The sequence below is a fragment of the Leptodactylus fuscus genome, chromosome 2, assembly GCF_031893055.1.
Source record: "Leptodactylus fuscus isolate aLepFus1 chromosome 2, aLepFus1.hap2, whole genome shotgun sequence".
In the NCBI taxonomy this organism is placed as follows: Eukaryota; Metazoa; Chordata; class Amphibia; order Anura; family Leptodactylidae; genus Leptodactylus; species Leptodactylus fuscus.
In genome coordinates this window covers 4,091,317-4,112,477 of record NC_134266.1, presented here as the reverse complement: position 1 = coordinate 4,112,477, position 21,161 = coordinate 4,091,317, and the positions used below count along the sequence as shown (strand labels likewise).

The window sequence follows — 21,161 nt, the reverse complement described above, 5'->3', positions numbered from 1 at the left end:
CAGGAACATAAGGCAGCACCCATGAGTCACCTAAGGTAAATGTGGCAATCAATAACACTCCATCTGCAAGTGTGAAGTCAAAGCTGAATATGATAATTGCATGTATTTACCAAATGGAACATGAGGGAGTTACCTGAACGATTGGCTGCAATAAAGTGCACTACAACTGTAATCAGTAAAAGATCCACCGCATGCATTTACTATGTGATGATACAAGAGGAGCCTTGATCTTGCTAAATATTGCAACAAAAAAAAGTCTGCTCCATCTGTACACAGTATGAACATCAGAGATTAAGGCTGCAACAAAGGTCACTCCACCTGCACAAATATACATGCATGGCATTCAATGACAAAATAGGAACACCGGTAAACATATTGGGCTTATTGTTGCAATCAAGTCCACTCCATCGGTGGGAATGAGACGAAAATGAAATCACATATGATACATGGACAGCCCTTAGTGACATGTGTTGGATTAGTAAAATGTTGCCACAAAGGTCACTCCATCTGCAGGCATTAAGTACCAGTTAAATCCATAATTAAGATGGTGAGTTCCCTGAGTAATAGTAGGTTGCAACTAAGTGCACTCCATCAGTAGACAGTGTCTGTTCCTTCACACACCTTGTTACATTTAGCTACAGAGAGGTTAATCCATGTTGCAAAAAAGTGCGCTCCATCAGTAGTGTCTATTCCATTAGATTAATAAACCTTCTTATATTTAGCTACAGAATGGTTAATCCATGTTACAACAAAGTGTACCCCAACTGTAGTCAGTGCCATTCCCATCAGGTTACTAAGGATTGAGATATTGCAAACAAGTGCACCCCATCATCAGACAATACCAGTTGCATCAAATCAATAGGGATTGAGCTAAGCGTTGCAACAAAGTGCACTTCATCAGCAGACAGAGTCAGTTTCATTAGATTTCTATGGATTGAGCTAAATGTTGCAACAAAGTATTCGCCATCGGTACACAGTGCCAGCCCCATTACATTATTATGGACTGTGCTAAGTGTTGCAACAAAGTACACCCCATCAGTAGACAGTGCCAGTTCCATTAGATCAATTTGGACTGAGCTAAGTGTTGCAATAAAGTCCACCTCATCAGTAGATAGCTCCAGCTCTATTAGATTACTAAGTCTTAATTCATTTAGCTACACAGTGGCTACTCCATGCTACAACAAAGTGCGCTCCATCAGTAGGCAGTATCAATTTCATTAGGTTAATATGGACTGGGTTAAACGTTGCAGCAAAGTGCACCCCATCAGTAGCCAGCGCCTGTTCATTACACAAATACGCCTCAATGGCTAGTTCATGCTGCAACAAAGTGCACCCCAACAGTAGACAGACCAAGTCCATTAGATTACTATGGACTGAGCTGCACGTTGCAACAAAGTGCACTCCATCGGTTGACAGTGTGAAATATTACTGTCAGCTGAGCCCCCTGTGTGCAATGTGGTCATAAAGCCTACTCCATCTGCATACATAAGTCTAGTATTTGCCTTCTCCTCAATAACTTTTTTATTGATGGTGTTAGGGGGGGGCGTTATACGGTAGAGCGAGGCGTTACACATGCTTGTAGGGTGGGGGTGATAGAGTGAGGTCAGACACCCCCCTGTGTCTAGAGAGGATCTTATCAGCGCCTCCTGCAGATCTCCCCATCCCTGGCCCTTTGGGATTCTGCTACACCGTCTCCACTCCACCTGCACATCCGCCCAGTGGGTGACGTTGTCTCAGATGACAGCTTCTATCTCCTGATCAATTGTCAGGGTGATGCAGAGCTTCATTGACAGAAGCAAGAAAACCGGAGTGGCCATTGATCAAGAAATCCTGGAGTCGCCTAATCGATAAGTGTCAGCAGTGAAAGAGTCAGATTTGGTAATAACCGGAGACTTAAGACGATCCCTCCACCTGTGCAAGAACTGCTAGACCAAGACTCCAGCGCTCCACGTGACCTCTGCTACTGGGCACATCAATAGCCGACTCCTGCCCTGCTAAGTATACCATCATCAGTGCCCCCTCCAAATGGGGCATAGGGGGCACCTACCTCATTGCACCTAATCATCAGTCTTACCTGCACACTGGCATCACCTTAGGGTGCCCTTGCTTGCCCCAGTCCATATGGTATATAGGGGGCACCTAATCCACTGACCACTGCTGACCTGCAGACTGGCATCACCTTAGGGTGCCCTTGCGTGCCCCCTTGCCATATCATACCCACAAACATAATAGCAGCCAACATTGAGCAGTCATAATACCCTGTTGCCACTCTGCAGCCCCCATCCTGATATCTCAGTATTCCCCCAACCTTGTGCAAAACTGCCAGAGACCCATCAAACTCAATTCCTACAGGGTGCCCGGTCCATGCCCGGGGGCTCTAGAGGGACTCTATGGCATGTAGGTGGCACCGGGTGCCTGTAGGATAGAGCTAGCAGCATTGGGGGGGATAAAAGAGTGAGCAGTACCTTGTAAGAAGAGCAGGCAGAGGAAAAATCCCAGCATCCAGAGACTGTGTACCAGGAAGGTCTTCATGATTCCTGCTGCCAATTCCTCTTCTGTCAGCTGCGGGTTGGCAGGGGTTAATGTTTCCTCTTCTTCCCTTTACTGTCAGCAGCAATGTGTGGTAGCAAATATTGCCTTCTTCTTGTCACAAGAGCTTGCACAATCCTCCAAGTCTTGGTAACGGTGCAGGGGGTAGGGTAGGGGGTCAGCTGTCACCCCCAAGTTGACAGTGCGGTAGGGTGTCCTGACTCAGTAGGTTGCAGAGTAGCAGGAAGGATGCTGTGAGGTCCAGCAGGCTGAATAAGGCATGCACATACACTCTCTGCAGCTCCAGCTGAATGTGAAGCCAGTCTCAGCATCCAGAGCTTTTACACTGAGTGCTGCTGAGGCTGCTGAGGCTGCTGCTGGAGGCTCAGGATCCCAAAATGATGCTGCCACCTAGTGGTGGAAAGAAGAGCCTCAGCTGCAACAAGCCCCAGACATCAGTCATCTCCCTGGATGGATGGCAGGACACAATGCGGCTGCAGGCAGAAGTGCACCCTGCATGAGGGGAAGGGGACTGCAGCTTCAGAGGGGGCTCTGTACATACCCCCCCCCCATTATATAATTATAAGTTCTGCAACTTTCTAATGTGCGTACTCCTAGTTCTGCAACAGGTTCCAGATCTTTAGTCGTTGTCATTGGAAACCCATTCAGATGTCACATCTGTCACAGCTGAGGGTTTGTTACAATTGTATCTAGTTTACATAATATAATAATACTAATAATCTTCTGTCTGTCCTGAGATAGCTACATTGTAACAAACCCTCAGCTGTGTAAAAGATGTAACATAATCCAGATCAGTGACCCTTACACTGGAGAGGAGACCGGTCACACACTGGATTTGAAAGATTTGGAAATTCAGGAATCAGCTTCGTCAATAGCATAAAATGAGAAATCACATAATAAGTGCCCCCATAGTGCCCCCCTAGTGCTATCACACAGTATAATGCCCCCCTTACACAATATCATCTACTCTAAGGGCCACCTATACAGTGTAAGACCACCTTAGTGCCCCCACACAGAACAATGCCCATAAGTGCCCCCATACAGTATAATGCCCATAAGTGACCCCATACAGTATAATGCCCATAAGTGACCCCATACAGTATAATGCCCATAAGTGACCCCATACAGTATAATGCCCATAAGTGACCCCATACCGTATAATGCCCATAAGTGACCCCATACAGTATAATACCCATAAGTGCCCCCATACAGTATAATGCCCATAAGTGCCCCCATACAGTATAATGCCCATAAGTGACCCCATACAGTATAATGCCCATAAGTGCCCCCATACAGTATAATACCCATAAGTGCCCCCATACAGTATAATGCCCATAAGTGCCCCCATACAGTATAATGCCCATAAGTGCCCCCATACAGTATAATGCCCATAAGTGACCCCATACAGTATAATGCCCATAAGTGACCCCATACAGTATAATGCCCATAAGTGACCCCATACAGTATAATACCCATAAGTGACCCCATACAGTATAATGCCCATAAGTGACCCCATACAGTATAATGCCCCTAAGTGACCCCATACAGTATAATACCCATAAGTGACCCCATACAGTATAATACCCATAAGTGACCCCATACAGTATAATGCCCATAAGTGACCCCATACAGTATAATGCCCATAAGTGACCCCATACAGTATAATGCCCATAAGTGCCCCCATACAGTATAATGCCCATAAGTGACCCCATACAGTATAATGCCCATAAGTGACCCCATACAGTATAATACCCATAAGTGACCCCATACAGTATAATACCCATAAGTGACCCCATACAGTATAATGCCCATAAGTGACCCCATACAGTATAATGCCCATAAGTGCCCCCATACAGTATAATGCCCATAAGTGCCCCCATACAGTATAATGCCCATAAGTGACCCCATACAGTATAATACCCATAAGTGACCCCATACAGTATAATACCCATAAGTGCCCCCATACAGTATAATGCCCATAAGTGATCCCATACAGTATAATGCCCATAAGTGACCCCATACAGTATAATGCCCATAAGTGACCCCATACAGTATAATGCCCATAAGTGCCCCCATACAGTATAATGCCCATAAGTGACCCCATACAGTATAATGCCCATAAGTGACCCCATACAGTATAATGCCCATAAGTGCCCCCATACAGTATAATGCGCATAAGTGACCCCATACAGTATAATGCCCATAAGTGACCCCATACAGTATAATGCCCATAAGTGACCCCATACAGTATAATGCCCATAAGTGACCCCATACAGTATAATGCCCATAAGTGCCCCCATACAGTATAATGCCCATAAGTGACCCCATACAGTATAATGCCCATAAGTGACCCCATACAGTATAATGCCCATAAGTGACCCCATACAGTATAATGCCCATAAGTGACCCCATACAGTATAATGCCCATAAGTGACCCCATACAGTATAATGCCCATAAGTGACCCCCATACAGTATAATGCCCATAAGTGACCCCATACAGTATAATGCCCATAAGTGACCCCATACAGTATAATGCCCATAAGTGCCCCCATACAGTATAATGCGCATAAGTGACCCCATACAGTATAATGCCCATAAGTGACCCCATACAGTATAATGCCCATAAGTGACCCCATACAGTATAATGCCCATAAGTGACCCCATACAGTATAATGCCCATAAGTGCCCCCATACAGTATAATGCCCATAAGTGACCCCATACAGTATAATGCCCATAAGTGACCCCATACAGTATAATGCCCATAAGTGACCCCATACAGTATAATGCCCATAAGTGACCCCATACAGTATAATGCCCATAAGTGACCCCCATACAGTATAATGCCCATAAGTGCCCCCATACAGTATAATGGCATCTATCTGACCCCCACACAATATAATGCCCCTGTCTATGGGCACAGTCTGGTGTTCTCTAAGTGCCCCTCAAGTCCCTTACACAGTATAATGTCCACTGTGACCTCCACATACTATATTCCCTGATGGAGCCCACATAGTATTAGGTATAATGGCCACATATGGTCCCCAACAGGGGAGTAACTACCGGGGTAGCAGGGGGAGCGGCTGCCACAGAGCCCGGGACATAAGGGGCCCAGCGACAACCGCTAACCATGTGGTTTTTTTTCTTTTCTTAAAAGGCCATTAGTAACTCCAGCCAGTAACGGGCCCGATGTATTTACCAATCATGGCAGTAGCTAAGATCAAAAGTGACGCTGCGGAACCCACAAACATCATTATTTTCTTTTCAGACCCCGAGTATAATGATCAGAGGTCCAGGGGAGGTAAGAGAACATAAAAAACATGTTATTTACTACTCCAGGCTTCAGGCCTAATTCTGTGACACTCCCTGATGTAACATTTTGCGGGGCCTGCGTCCTGGGTCATGTGATGTCCCAAACGTCATTGAAGATGGACGACACCACAGAGGAGTGCAGCAGAGCCAGGGAGAGGTGAGTAACAGTGTTTTTTTATGTTGGTATCCCCTCTCAGTCTCCGATTATTATACTTTGGGGTGTGGGGTATAAGAATTGTTCATGGGTGCTAATAATACTGTGTGCAGGGGCCACTATGGGACATAATACTGTGTGCAGGGGCCACTATGGGACATAATACTGTGTGCAGGGGCCACTATGGGGCATAATACTGTGTGCAGGGGCCACTATGGGGCATAATACTGTGTGCAGGGGCCACTATGGGACATAATACTGTGCGCAGGGGCCACTATGGGACATAATACTGTGTGCAGGGGCCACTATGGGGCATAATACTGTGTGCAGGGGCCACTATGGGACTAAATACTGTGTGCAGGGGCCACTATGGGACTTAATACTGTGTGCAGGGGCCACTATGGGACATAATACTGTGTGCAGGGGCCACTATGGGACATAATACTGTGTGCAGGGGCCACTATGGGTCATAATACTGTGTGCAGGGGCCACAATGGGACATAATACTGTGTGCAGGGGCCACTATGGGGGATAATACTGTGTGCAGGGGCCACTATGGGACATAATACTGTGTGCAGGGGCCACTATGGGACATAATACTGTGTGCAGGGGCCACTATGGGACATAATACTGTGTGCAGGGGCCACTATGGGACATAATACTGTGTGCAGAGGCCACTATGGGACATAATACTGTGTGCAGGGACCACTATGGGACATAATACTGTGTGCAGGGGTCACTATGAGACATAATACTGTGTGTAGGGGCCACTATGGGACATAATACTGTGTGCAGGGGTCACTATGGGGCATAATATTGTGTGCAGGGGCCACTATGGAACATAATACTGTGTGCAGGGGCCACTATGGGGGATAATACTGTGTGCAGAGGCCACTATAAGGCATAATACTGTGTGCAGGGGCCACTATGGGGGATAATACTGTGTGCAGGGGCCACTATGGGGGATAATACTGTGTGCAGGGGCCACTATGGGACATAATACTGTGTGCAGGGGCCACTATGGGGGATAATACTGTGTGCAGGGGCCACTACGGGGGATAAAACTGTGTGCAGGGGCCACTATGGGACATAATACTGTGTGCAGGGGCCACTATGGGGGATAATACTGTGTGCAGGGGCCACTATGGGGCATAATACTGTTTGCAGGGGCCACTATGGGACATAATACTGTGTTCAGAGGTCACTATGGGGACATAATACTGTGTGCAGGGGCCACTATGGGGCATAATACTGTGTGCAGGGGCCACTATGGGGGATAATACTGTGTGCAGGGGCCACTATGGGGGATAATACTGTATACAGGGGCCACTATGGGGGATAATACTGTGTGCAGGGGCCACTATGGGACATAATACTGTGTGCAGGGGCCACTATGGGGGATAATACTGTGTGCAGGGGCCACTACGGGGGATAAAACTGTGTGCAGGGGCCACTATGGGACATAATACTGTGTGCAGGGGCCACTATGGGGGATAATACTGTGTGCAGGGGCCACTATGGGGCATAATACTGTTTGCAGGGGCCACTATGGGACATAATACTGTGTTCAGAGGTCACTATGGGGACATAATACTGTGTGCAGGGGCCACTATGGGGCATAATACTGTGTGCAGGGGCCACTATCGGGCATAATACTGTGTGCAGGGGCCACTATGGGACATAATACTGTGTGCAGGGGCCACTATGGGACATAATACTGTGTGCAGGGGCCACTATAGGGACATAATACTGTGTGCAGGGGCCACTATGGGACATAATACTGTGTGCAGGGGCCACTATGGGGCATAATACTGTGTGCAGGGGCCACTATGGGGCATAATACTGTGTGCAGGGGTCACTATGGGGCATAATACTGTGTGCAGGGGCCACTATGGGGGATAATACTGTGTACAGGGGCCACTATGGGACATAATACTGTGTGCAGGGGCCACTATGGGGGATAATACTGTGTGCAGAGGCCACTATAAGGCATAATACTGTGTGCAGGGGCCACTATGGGGGATAATACTGTGTGCAGGGGCCACTATGGGACATAATACTGTGTGCAGGGGCCACTATGGGGGATAATACTGTGTGCAGGGGCCACTATGGGACATAATACTGTGTGCAGGCGCCACTATGGGACATAATACTGTGTGCAGGGGCCACTATGGGGGATAATACTGTGTGCAGGGGCCACTATGGGACATAATACTGTGTGCAGGGGCCACTATGGGACATAATACTGTGTGCAGGTGCCACTATGGGACATAATACTGTGTGCAGGTGCCACTATGGGACATAATACTGTGTGCAGGGGCCACTATGAGACATAATATTGTGTGCAGGGGTCACTATGGGGGATAATACTGTGTGCAGGGGTCACTATGGGACATAATACTGTGTGCAGGGGCCACTATGGGGGATAATACTGTGTGCAGGGGCCACTATGGGACATAATACTGTGTGCAGGGGCCACTATGGGGACATAATACTGTGTGCAGGGGCCACTATGGGACATAATACTGTGTGCAGGGGCCACTATGGGACATAATACTGTGTGCAGGGGCAACTATGTGGTATAATACTGTGTGCAGGGGCAACTATGGGGCATAATACTGTGTGCAGGGGCCACTATGGGGCATAATACTGTGTGCAGGGGCCACTATGGGGGATAATACTGTGTGCAGGGGCAACTATGGGGCATAATACTGTGTGCAGGGGCCACTATAGGGACATAATACTGTGTGCAGGGGTCACTATGGGACAAAATACTGTGTGCAGAGGCCACTATGGGGCATAATACTGTGTGCAGGGGCCACTATCCGGCATAATACTGTGTGCAGGGGCCACTATGGGACATAATACTGTGTGCAGGGGCCACTATGGGACATAATACTGTGTGCAGGGGCCACTATAGGGACATAATACTGTGTGCCGGGGCCACTATGGGACATAATACTGTGTGCAGGGGCCATTATGGGGCATAATACTGTGTGCAGGGGCCACTATGGGGCATAATACTGTGTGCAGGGGTCACTATGGGGCATAATACTGTGTGCAGGGGCCACTATGGGGGATAATACTGTGTACAGGGGCCACTATGGGACATAATACTCTGTGCAGGGGCCACTATGGGGGATAATACTGTGTGCCGGGGCCAGTATGGGACATAATACTGTGTGCCGGGGCCAGTATGGGGCATAATACTGTGTGCAGGGGCCACTATGGGACATAATACTGTGTGCAGGGGCCACTATGGGACATAATACTGTGTGCAGGGGCAACTATGGGGCATAATACTGTGTGCAGGGGCCACTATGGGACATAATACTGTGTGCAGGGGCCACTATGGGGGATAATACTGTGATCAGGGGTCACTATGGGGCATAATACTGTGTGCAGGGGCCACTATGGGGCATAATACTGTGTGCAGGGGCCACTATGGGGCATAATACTGTGTGCAGGGGCCACTATGGGACATAATACTGTGTGCAGGGGCCACTATGGGACATAATACTTTGTGCAGGGGCAACTATGGGGCATAATACTGTGTGCAGGGGCAACTATGGGGCATAATACTGTGTGCAGGGGCCACTATGGGGCATAATACTGTGTGCAGGGGCCACTATAGGGACATAATACTGTGTGCAGGGGCCACTATGGGACATAATACTGTGTGCAGGGGCCACTATGGGACATAATACTGTGTGCAGGGGCCACTACGGGGGATAAAACTGTGTGCAGGGGCCACTATGGGACATAATACTGTGTGCAGGGACCACTATGGGACATAATACTGTGTGCAGGGGCCACTACGGGGGATAATACTGTGTGCAGGGGCCACTATGGGACATAATACTGTGTGTAGGGACCACTATGGGACATAATAGTGTGTGCAGGGGCCACTATGGGGGATAATACTGTGTGCAGGGGCCACTACGGGGGATAATACTGTGTGGAGGGGCCACTATGGGACATAATACTGTGTGCAGGGGCCACTATGGGACATAATACTGTATGCAGGGGCCACTATGGGACATAATACTGTGTGCAGGGGCCACTATGGGACATAATACTGTGTGCAGGGGCCACTATGGGACATAATACTGTGTGCAGGGGCCACTATGGGACATAATACTGTGTGCAGGGGCCACTACGGGGTATAATACTGTGTGCAGGGGCAACTATGGGGCATAATACTGTGTGCAGGGGTCACTATGGGACATAATACTGTGTGCAGGGACCACTATGGGACATAATACTGTGTGCAGGGGCCACTATGGGGGATAATACTGTGTGCAGGGGCCACTATGGGGGATAATACTGTGTGCAGGGGCAACTATGGGTCATAATACTGTGTGCAGGGGCCACTATGGGACATAATAGAGTGTGCAGGGGTCACTATGGGACATAATACTGTGTGCAGGGACCACTATGGGACATAATACTGTGTGCAGGGGCCACTATGGGGGATAATACTGTGTGCAGGGGCAACTATGGGGCATAATACTGTGTGCAGGGGTCACTATGGGACATAATACTGTGTGCAGGGACCACTATGGGACATAATACTGTGTGCAGGGGCCACTATGGGGGATAATACTGTGTGCAGGGGCCACTATGGGGGATAATACTGTGTGCAGGGGCAACTATGGGTCATAATACTGTGTGCAGGGGCCACTATGGGACATAATAGAGTGTGCAGGGGTCACTATGGGACATAATACTGTGTGCAGGGACCACTATGGGACATAATACTGTGTGCAGGGGCCACTATGGGGGATAATACTGTGTGCAGGGGCCACTATGGGGGATAATACTGTGTGCAGGGGCAACTATGGGACATAATACTGTGTGCAGGGGCCACTATGGGGGATAATACTGTGTGCAGGGGCAACTATGGGTCATAATACTGTGTGCAGGGGCCACTATGGGACATAATACTGTGTGCAGGGGCCACTATAGGGGATAATACTGTGTGCAGGGGTCACTATGGGACATAATATTGTGTGCAGGGGCCACTATGGGGCATAATACTGTGTGCAGGGGCCACTATGGGACATAATACTGTGTGCAGGGGCCACTATGGGGCATAATACTGTGTGCAGGGGCCACTATGGGGGATAATACTGAGTGCAGGGGCCACTATGGGACATAATAGAGTGTGCAGGGGTCACTATGGGGCATAATACTGTGTGCAGGGGCCACTACGGGGGATAATACTGTGTGCAGGGGCCACTATGGGACATAATACTGTGTGCAGGGACCACTATGGGACATAATACTGTGTGCAGGGGCCACTACGGGGGATAATACTGTGTGCAGGGGCCACTATGGGACATAATACTGTGTGCAGGGACCACTATGGGACATAATACTGTGTGCAGGGGCCACTATGGGACACAATACTGTGTGCAGGGGCCACTATGGGACATAATACTGTGTGCAGGGGCCACTATGGGACATAATACTGTGTGCAGGGGCCACTATGGGACATAATACTGTGTGCAGGGGCCACTATGGGGTATAATACTGTGTGCAGGGTCCACTATGGGACATAATACTGTGTGCAGGGGCAACTATGGGGCATAATACTGTGTGCAGGGGCCACTATAGGGCATAATACTGTGTGCAGGGGCCACTATGGGGGATAATACTGTGTGCAGGGGCCACTATGGGGGATAATACTGTGTGCAGGGGCAACTATGGGTCATAATACTGTGTGCAGGGGCCACTATGGGACATAATAGAGTGTGCAGGGGTCACTATGGGACATAATACTGTGTGCAGGGACCACTATGGGACATAATACTGTGTGCAGGGGCCACTATGGGGGATAATACTGTGTGCAGGGGCCACTATGGGGGATAATACTGTGTGCAGGGGCAACTATGGGACATAATACTGTGTGCAGGGGCCACTATGGGGGATAATACTGTGTGCAGGGGCAACTATGGGTCATAATACTGTGTGCAGGGGCCACTATGGGACATAATACTGTGTGCAGGGGCCACTATGGGGGATAATACTGTGTGCAGGGGTCACTATGGGACATAATATTGTGTGCAGGGGCCACTATGGGGCATAATACTGTGTGCAGGGGCCACTATGGGACATAATACTGTGTGCAGGGGCCACTATGGGGCATAATACTGTGTGCAGGGGCCACTATGGGGGATAATACTGAGTGCAGGGGCCACTATGGGACATAATAGAGTGTGCAGGGGTCACTATGGGGCATAATACTGTGTGCAGGGGCCACTATGGGGCATAATACTGTGTGCAGGGGCCACTACGGGGGATAATACTGTGTGCAGGGGCCACTATGGGACATAATACTGTGTGCAGGGACCACTATGGGACATAATACTGTGTGCAGGGGCCACTACGGGGGATAATACTGTGTGCAGGGGCCACTATGGGACATAATACTGTGTGCAGGGACCACTATGGGACATAATACTGTGTGCAGGGGCCACTATGGGACACAATACTGTGTGCAGGGGCCACTATGGGACATAATACTGTGTGCAGGGGCCACTATGGGACATAATACTGTGTGCAGGGGCCACTATGGGACATAATACTGTGTGCAGGGGCCACTATGGGGTATAATACTGTGTGCAGGGTCCACTATGGGACATAATACTGTGTGCAGGGGCAACTATGGGGCATAATACTGTGTGCAGGGGCCACTATAGGGCATAATACTGTGTGCAGGGGCCACTATGGGGCATAATACTGTGTGCAGGGGCCACTATGGGACATAATACTGAGTGCAGGGGCCACTATGGGACATAATAGAGTGTGCAGGGGTCACTATGGGACATAATACTGTGTGCAGGGACCACTATGGGACATAATACTGTGTGCAGGGGTAACTATGGGGCAAAATACTGTGTGCAGGGGTCACTATGGGACATAATACTGTGTGCAGGGGCCACTAGGGGGCATAATACTGTGTGCAGGGGCCACTATGGGACATAATACTGTGTGCAGGGGCCACTATGGGGCATAATGCTGTGTGCAGGGGCCACTATGGGGGATAATACTGAGTGCAGGGGCCACTATGGGACATATTAGAGTGTGCAGGGGTCACTATGGGGCATAATACTGTGTGCAGGGGTCACTATGTGGCATAATACTGTGTGCAGGGGCCACTATGGGACATAATACTGTGTGCAGGGGCCACTATGGGACATAATACTGTGTGCAGGGGCCACTATGGGACATAATACTGTGTGCAGGGGCCACTATGGGGCATAATACTGTGTGCAGGGGCCACTACGGGGGATAATACTGTGTGCAGGGGCCACTATGGGACATAATACTGTGTGCAGGGGTCACTATGGGGACATAATACTGTGTGCAGGGGCCACTATGGGGGATAATACTGTGTGCAGGAGCCACTATGGGATATAATACTGTGTGCAGGGGCCACTATGGGACATAATACTGTGTGCAGGGGCCACTATGGGACATAATACTGTGTGCAGGGGCCACTATGGGACATAATACTGTGTACAGGGGCAACTATGGGGCATAATACTGTGTGCAGGGGCCACTATGGGGGATAATACTGAGTGCAGGGGCCACTATGGGACATAATACTGTGTGCAGGGGCCACTATGGGGCATAATACTGTGTGCAGGAGCCACTATGGGACATAATACTGTGTGCAGGGGCCACTATGGGGCATAATACTGTGTGCAGGGGCCACTATGGGGGATAATACTGTGTGCAGGGGCCACTATGGGGCATAATACTGTGTGCAGGGGCCACTATGGGGCATAATACTGTGTGCAGGGGCCACTATGGGGCATAATACTGTGTGCAGGGGCCACTATGGGGCATAATACTGTGTGCAGGGGTCACTATGGGGTATAATACTGTGTGCAGGGGCCACTATGGGGGATAATACTGTGTACAGGGGCCACTATGGGACATAATACTCTGTGCAGGGGCCACTATGGAACATAATACTGTGTGCAGGGGCCACTATGGGGGATAATACTGTGTGCAGGGGCCACTATGGGACATAATACTGTGAGCAGGGGCCACTATGGGGCATAATACTGTGTGCAGGGGCCACTATGGGACATAATACTGTGTGCAGGGGCCACTATGGGGGATAATACTGTGTGCAGGAGCCACTATGGGACATAATACTGTGTGCAGGGGTCACTATGGGGCATAATACTGTGTGCAGGGGCCACTATGGGGCATAATACTGTGTGCAGGGGCCACTATGGGACATAATACTGTGTGCAGGGGCCACTACGGGGGATAATACTGAGTGCAGGGGCCACTATGGGACATAATACTGTGTGCAGGGGCCACTACGGGGGATAATACTGTGTGCAGGGGCCACTATGGGGAATAATAGAGAGTGCAGGAATATGGGGGGGGGGGGGGTTGGTCGGGGTCTTTGGCGGGTGTCGGTCAGGGGGGCCCTCATGTCAAAAGTTCACCACTGGTCCCCGGTACAGTATAATATTCCCTTGGGGGGCCACACAGTGGCTCAGTGGTTAGCACTGCAGCCTTGCAGCGCTGGAGTCCTGGTGTTCAAATCCCACCAAGGGCATAAAACCATCTGCAAGGAGTTTGTATGTTCTCCCCTTGTTTGCAAGGGTTTCATATTCCAAAAGACATACAGATAAGGAAAAAATGGACATTGTGAGCAATATGTGGGGCTCACAATCTATATATTAAAAGACAAACAACAACAAAAATAAAGTATAATATTCCCTTGTGTTCCCCAATTATTATGATGCCTGTGACCCTCACACCATATGATACCCTACCCTAATACATGAACCTCACCCCATGAAATAAGTACTGTGTATGAATGTTTTCCCATTGAGTAGCAAAGGAGAAATACAGCCCCCCCCCCCCCCTCCAAGAGCCACAAACTATCTACAGTCTTCTTCTATATATGTAATGGACTACAGAGTATCTCAAGAAATATATAAGACCTATCAGAAGAGAATCACCAATATAAATGAGATACTGACATCAACATGACTATTATCCCTGTACTGTGACATCACTGTGTGTATTATCTCTGTACTGTGACATCACTGTGTGTATTATCTCTGTACTGTGACATCACTGTGTGTATTATCTCTGTACTGTGACATCACTGTGTGTATTATCCTGTACTGTGACATCACTGTGTGTATTATCCTGTACTGTGACATCACTGTGTGTATTATCCTGTACTGTGACATCACTGTGTGTATTATCCTGTACTGTGACATCACTGTGTATATTATCCTGTACTCTGACATCACTGTGTGTATTATCCTGTACTGTGACATCACTGTGTGTATTATCCTGTACTGTGACATCACTGTGTGTATTATCCCTGTACTGTGACATCACTGTGTGTATTATCTCTGTACTGTGACATCACTGTGTATTATCCTGTACTGTGACATCACTGTGTATATTATCCTGTACTGTGACATCACTGTGTGTATTATCTCTGTACTGTGACATCACTGTGTATATTATCCTGTACTGTGACATCACTGTGTGTATTATCTCTGTACTGTGACATCACTGTGTGTATTATCCTGTACTGTGACATCACTGTGTGTATTATCCTGTACTGTGACATCACTGTGTGTATTATCCTGTACTGTGACATCACTGAGTGTATTATCCCTGTACTGTGACATCACTGTGTGTATTATCTCTGTACTGTGACATCACTGTGTGTATTATCCTGTACTGTGACATCACTGTGTGTATTATCCTGTATTGTGACGTCACTGTGTGTATTATCCTGTACTGTAACATCACTGTGTGTATTATCTCTGTACTGTGACATCACTGTGTGTATTATCCTGTACTGTGACATCACTGTGTGTATTATCCTGTACTGTGACATCACTGTGTATATTATCCTGTACTGTGACATCACTGTGTGTATTATCCCTGTACTGTGACATCACTGTGTGTATTATCTCTGTACTGTGACATCACTGTGTGTATTATCCCTGTACTGTGACATCACTGTGTGTATTATCTCTGTACTGTGACATCACTGTGTGTATTATCTCTGTACTGTGACATCACTGTGTGTATTATCCTGTACTGTGACATCACTGTGTGTATTTTCCTGTACTGTGACATCACTGTGTATATTATCCTGTACTCTGACATCACTGTGTGTATTATCCTGTACTGTGACATCACTGTGTATATTATCCTGTACTGTGACATCACTGTGTGTATTATCTCTGTACTGTGACATCACTGTGTGTATTATCTGTACTGTGACATCACTGTGTGCATTATCCCTGTACTGTGACATCACTGTGTGTATTATCTCTGTACTGTGACATCACTGTGTGTATTATCTCTGTACTGTGACATCACTGTGTGTATTATCCTGTACTGTGACATCACTGTGTGTATTATCCTGTACTGTGACATCACTGTGTATATTATCCTGTACTCTGACATCACTGTGTGTATTATCCTGTACTGTGACATCACTGTGTATATTATCCTGTACTGTGACATCACTGTGTGTATTATCTCTGTACTGTGACATCACTGTGTGTATTATCCTGTACTGTGACATCACTGTGTGTATTATCCTGTACTGTGACATCACTGTGTGTATTATCCTGTACTGTGACATCACTGTGTGTATTATCCCTGTACTGTGACATCACTGTGTGTATTATCTCTGTACTGTGACATCACTGTGTGTATTATCCTGTACTGTGACATCACTGTGTGTATTATCCTGTATTGTGACGTCACTGTGTGTATTATCCTGTACTGTAACATCACTGTGTGTATTATCTCTGTACTGTGACATCACTGTGTGTATTATCCTGTACTGTGACATCACTGTGTATATTATCCTGTACTGTGACATCACTGTGTGTATTATCCCTGTACTGTGACATCACTGTGTGTATTATCCCTGTACTGTGACATCACTGTGTGTATTATCTCTGTACTGTGACATCACTGTGTGTATTATCTGTACTGTGACATCACTGTGTGCATTATCCCTGTACTGTGACATCACTGTGTGTATTATCTCTGTACTGTGACATCACTGTGTGTATTATCTCTGTACTGTGACATCACTGTGTGTATTATCCTGTACTGTGACATCACTGTGTGTATTATCCTGTACTGTGACATCACTGTGTGTATTATCCTGTACTGTGACATCACTGTGTATATTATCCTGTACTCTGACATCACTGTGTATATTATCCTGTACTGTGACATCACTGTGTGTATTATCCTGTACTGTGACATCACTGTGTGTATTATCTCTGTACTGTGACATCACTGTGTATATTATCCTGTACTGTGACATCACTGTGTGTATTATCTCTGTACTGTGACATCACTGTGTGTATTATCCTGTACTGTGACATCACTGTGTGTATTATCCTGTACTGTGACATCACTGTGTGTATTATCCTGTACTGTGACATCACTGTGTATATTATCCTGTACTCTGACATCACTGTGTGTATTATCCTGTACTGTGACATCACTGTGTATATTATCCTGTACTGTGACATCTCTGTGTGTATTATCTCTGTACTGTGACATCACTGTGTGTATTATCTCTGTACTGTGACATCACTGTGTGTATTATCTCTGTACTGTGACATCACTGTGTGTATTATCCTGTACTGTGACATCACTGTGTGTATTATCCTGTACTGTGACATCACTGTGTGTATTATCCTGTACTGTGACATCACTGTGTGTATTATCCTGTACTGTGACATCACTGTGTATATTATCCTGTACTCTGACATCACTGTGTGTATTATCCTGTACTGTGACATCACTGTGTGTATTATCCTGTACTGTGACATCACTGTGTGTATTATCCCTGTACTGTGACATCACTGTGTGTATTATCTCTGTACTGTGACATCACTGTGTATTATCCTGTACTGTGACATCACTGTGTATATTATCCTGTACTGTGACATCACTGTGTGTATTATCTCTGTACTGTGACATCACTGTGTATATTATCCTGTACTGTGACATCACTGTGTGTATTATCTCTGTACTGTGACATCACTGTGTGTATTATCCTGTACTGTGACATCACTGTGTGTATTATCCTGTACTGTGACATCACTGTGTGTATTATCCTGTACTGTGACATCACTGAGTGTATTATCCCTGTACTGTGACATCACTGTGTGTATTATCTCTGTACTGTGACATCACTGTGTGTATTATCCTGTACTGTGACATCACTGTGTGTATTATCCTGTATTGTGACGTCACTGTGTGTATTATCCTGTACTGTAACATCACTGTGTGTATTATCTCTGTACTGTGACATCACTGTGTGTATTATCCTGTACTGTGACATCACTGTGTGTATTATCCTGTACTGTGACATCACTGTGTATATTATCCTGTACTGTGACATCACTGTGTGTATTATCCCTGTACTGTGACATCACTGTGTGTATTATCTCTGTACTGTGACATCACTGTGTGTATTATCCCTGTACTGTGACATCACTGTGTGTATTATCTCTGTACTGTGACATCACTGTGTGTATTATCTCTGTACTGTGACATCACTGTGTGTATTATCCTGTACTGTGACATCACTGTGTGTATTTTCCTGTACTGTGACATCACTGTGTATATTATCCTGTACTCTGACATCACTGTGTGTATTATCCTGTACTGTGACATCACTGTGTATATTATCCTGTACTGTGACATCACTGTGTGTATTATCTCTGTACTGTGACATCACTGTGTGTATTATCTGTACTGTGACATCACTGTGTGCATTATCCCTGTACTGTGACATCACTGTGTGTATTATCTCTGTACTGTGACATCACTGTGTGTATTATCTCTGTACTGTGACATCACTGTGTGTATTATCCTGTACTGTGACATCACTGTGTGTATTATCCTGTACTGTGACATCACTGTGTATATTATCCTGTACTCTGACATCACTGTGTGTATTATCCTGTACTGTGACATCACTGTGTATATTATCCTGTACTGTGACATCACTGTGTGTATTATCTCTGTACTGTGACATCACTGTGTGTATTATCTCTGTACTGTGACATCACTGTGTGTATTATCTCTGTACTGTGACATCACTGTGTGTATTATCCTGTACTGTGACATCACTGTGTGTATTATCCCTGTACTGTGACATCACTGTGTGTATTATCTCTGTACTGTGACATCACTGTGTGTATTATCCTGTACTGTGACATCACTGTGTGTATTATCCTGTATTGTGACGTCACTGTGTGTATTATCCTGTACTGTAACATCACTGTGTGTATTATCTCTGTACTGTGACATCACTGTGTGTATTATCCTGTACTGTGACATCACTGTGTGTATTATCCTGTACTGTGACATCACTGTTTATATTATCCTGTACTGTGACATCACTGTGTGTATTATCCCTGTACTGTGACATCACTGTGTGTATTATCCCTGTACTGTGACATCACTGTGTGTATTATCTCTGTACTGTGACATCACTGTGTGTATTATCTGTACTGTGACATCACTGTGTGCATTATCCCTGTACTGTGACATCACTGTGTGTATTATCTGTACTGTGACATCACTGTGTGCATTATCCCTGTACTGTGACATCACTGTGTGCATTATCCCTGTACTGTGACATCACTGTGTGTATTATCCTGTACTGTGACATCACTGTGTGTATTATCCTGTACTGTGACATCACTGTGTGTATTATCCTGTACTCTGACATCACTGTGTGTATTATCCTGTACTGTGACATCACTGTGTATATTATCCTGTACTCTGACATCACTGTGTGTATTATCCTGTACTGTGACATCACTGTGTGTATTATCCTGTACTGTGACATCACTGTGTGTATTATCTCTGTACTGTGACATCACTGTGTGTATTATCCTGTACTGTGACATCACTGTGTGTATTATCTCTGTACTGTGACATCACTGTGTGTATTATCCTGTACTGTGACATCACTGTGTGTATTATCCTGTACTGTGACATCACTGTGTGTATTATCCTGTACTGTGACATCACTGTGTGTATTATCCCTGTACTGTGACATCACTGTGTGTATTATCTCTGTACTGTGACATCACTGTGTGTATTATCCTGTACTGTGACATCACTGTGTGTATTATCCTGTATTGTGACGTCACTGTGTGTATTATCCTGTACTGTAACATCACTGTGTGTATTATCTCTGTACTGTGACATCACTGTGTGTATTATCCTGTACTGTGACATCACTGTGTGTATTATCCTGTACTGTGACATCACTGTGTGTATTATCCTGTACTGTGACATCACTGTGTATATTATCCTGTACTGTGACATCACTGTGTGTATTATCCCTGTACTGTGACATCACTGTGTGTATTATCCCTGTACTGTGACATCACTGTGTGTATTATCTCTGTACTGTGACATCACTGTGTGTATTATCTGTACTGTGACATCACTGTGTGCATTATCCCTGTACTGTGACATCACTGTGTGTATTATCTCTGTACTGTGACATCACTGTGTGTATTATCCCTGTACTGTGACATCACTGTGTGTATTATCCTGTACTGTGACATCACTGTGTGTATTATCTCTGTACTGTGACAACACTGTGTGTATTATCCTGTACTGTGACATCACTGTGTGTATTATCCTGTACTGTGACATCACTGTGTATATTATCCTGTACTCTGACATCACTGTTTGTATTATCCTGTACTGTGACATCACTGTGTATATTATCCTGTACTGTGACATCACTGTGTGTATTATCCTGTACTGTGACATCACTGTGTGTATTATCCTGTACTGTGACATCACTGTGTGTATTATCTCTGTACTGTGACATCACTGTGTGTATTATCCTGTACTGTGACATCACTGTGTGTATTATCTCTGTACTGTGACATCACTGTGTGTATTATCTCTGTACTGTGACATCACTGTGTGTATTATCCTGTACTGTGACATCACTGTGTGTATTATCCTGTACTGTGACATCACTGTGTATATTATCCTGTACTCTGACATCACTGTGTGTATTATCCTGTACTGTGACATCACTGTGTATATTATCCTGTACTGTGACA

The 21,161-nt window shown here is 46.3% G+C and overlaps 1 protein-coding gene across 1 annotated transcript in view; it reads right to left on the bottom strand.

The window, feature by feature from the left end:
• Positions 1-2,876, bottom strand: part of LSAMP (limbic system associated membrane protein) — a 1,679,098-nt gene extending 1,676,222 nt beyond the window's left edge. The window contains exon 1 of the mRNA XM_075263299.1: positions 2,466-2,876. Coding sequence (XP_075119400.1) covers positions 2,466-2,532 — 67 coding nt within the window. The 5' untranslated portion in view covers positions 2,533-2,876. The remainder of the gene's footprint in view (positions 1-2,465) is intronic.
• Between the last annotated feature and the right edge of the window lie 18,285 nt (positions 2,877-21,161).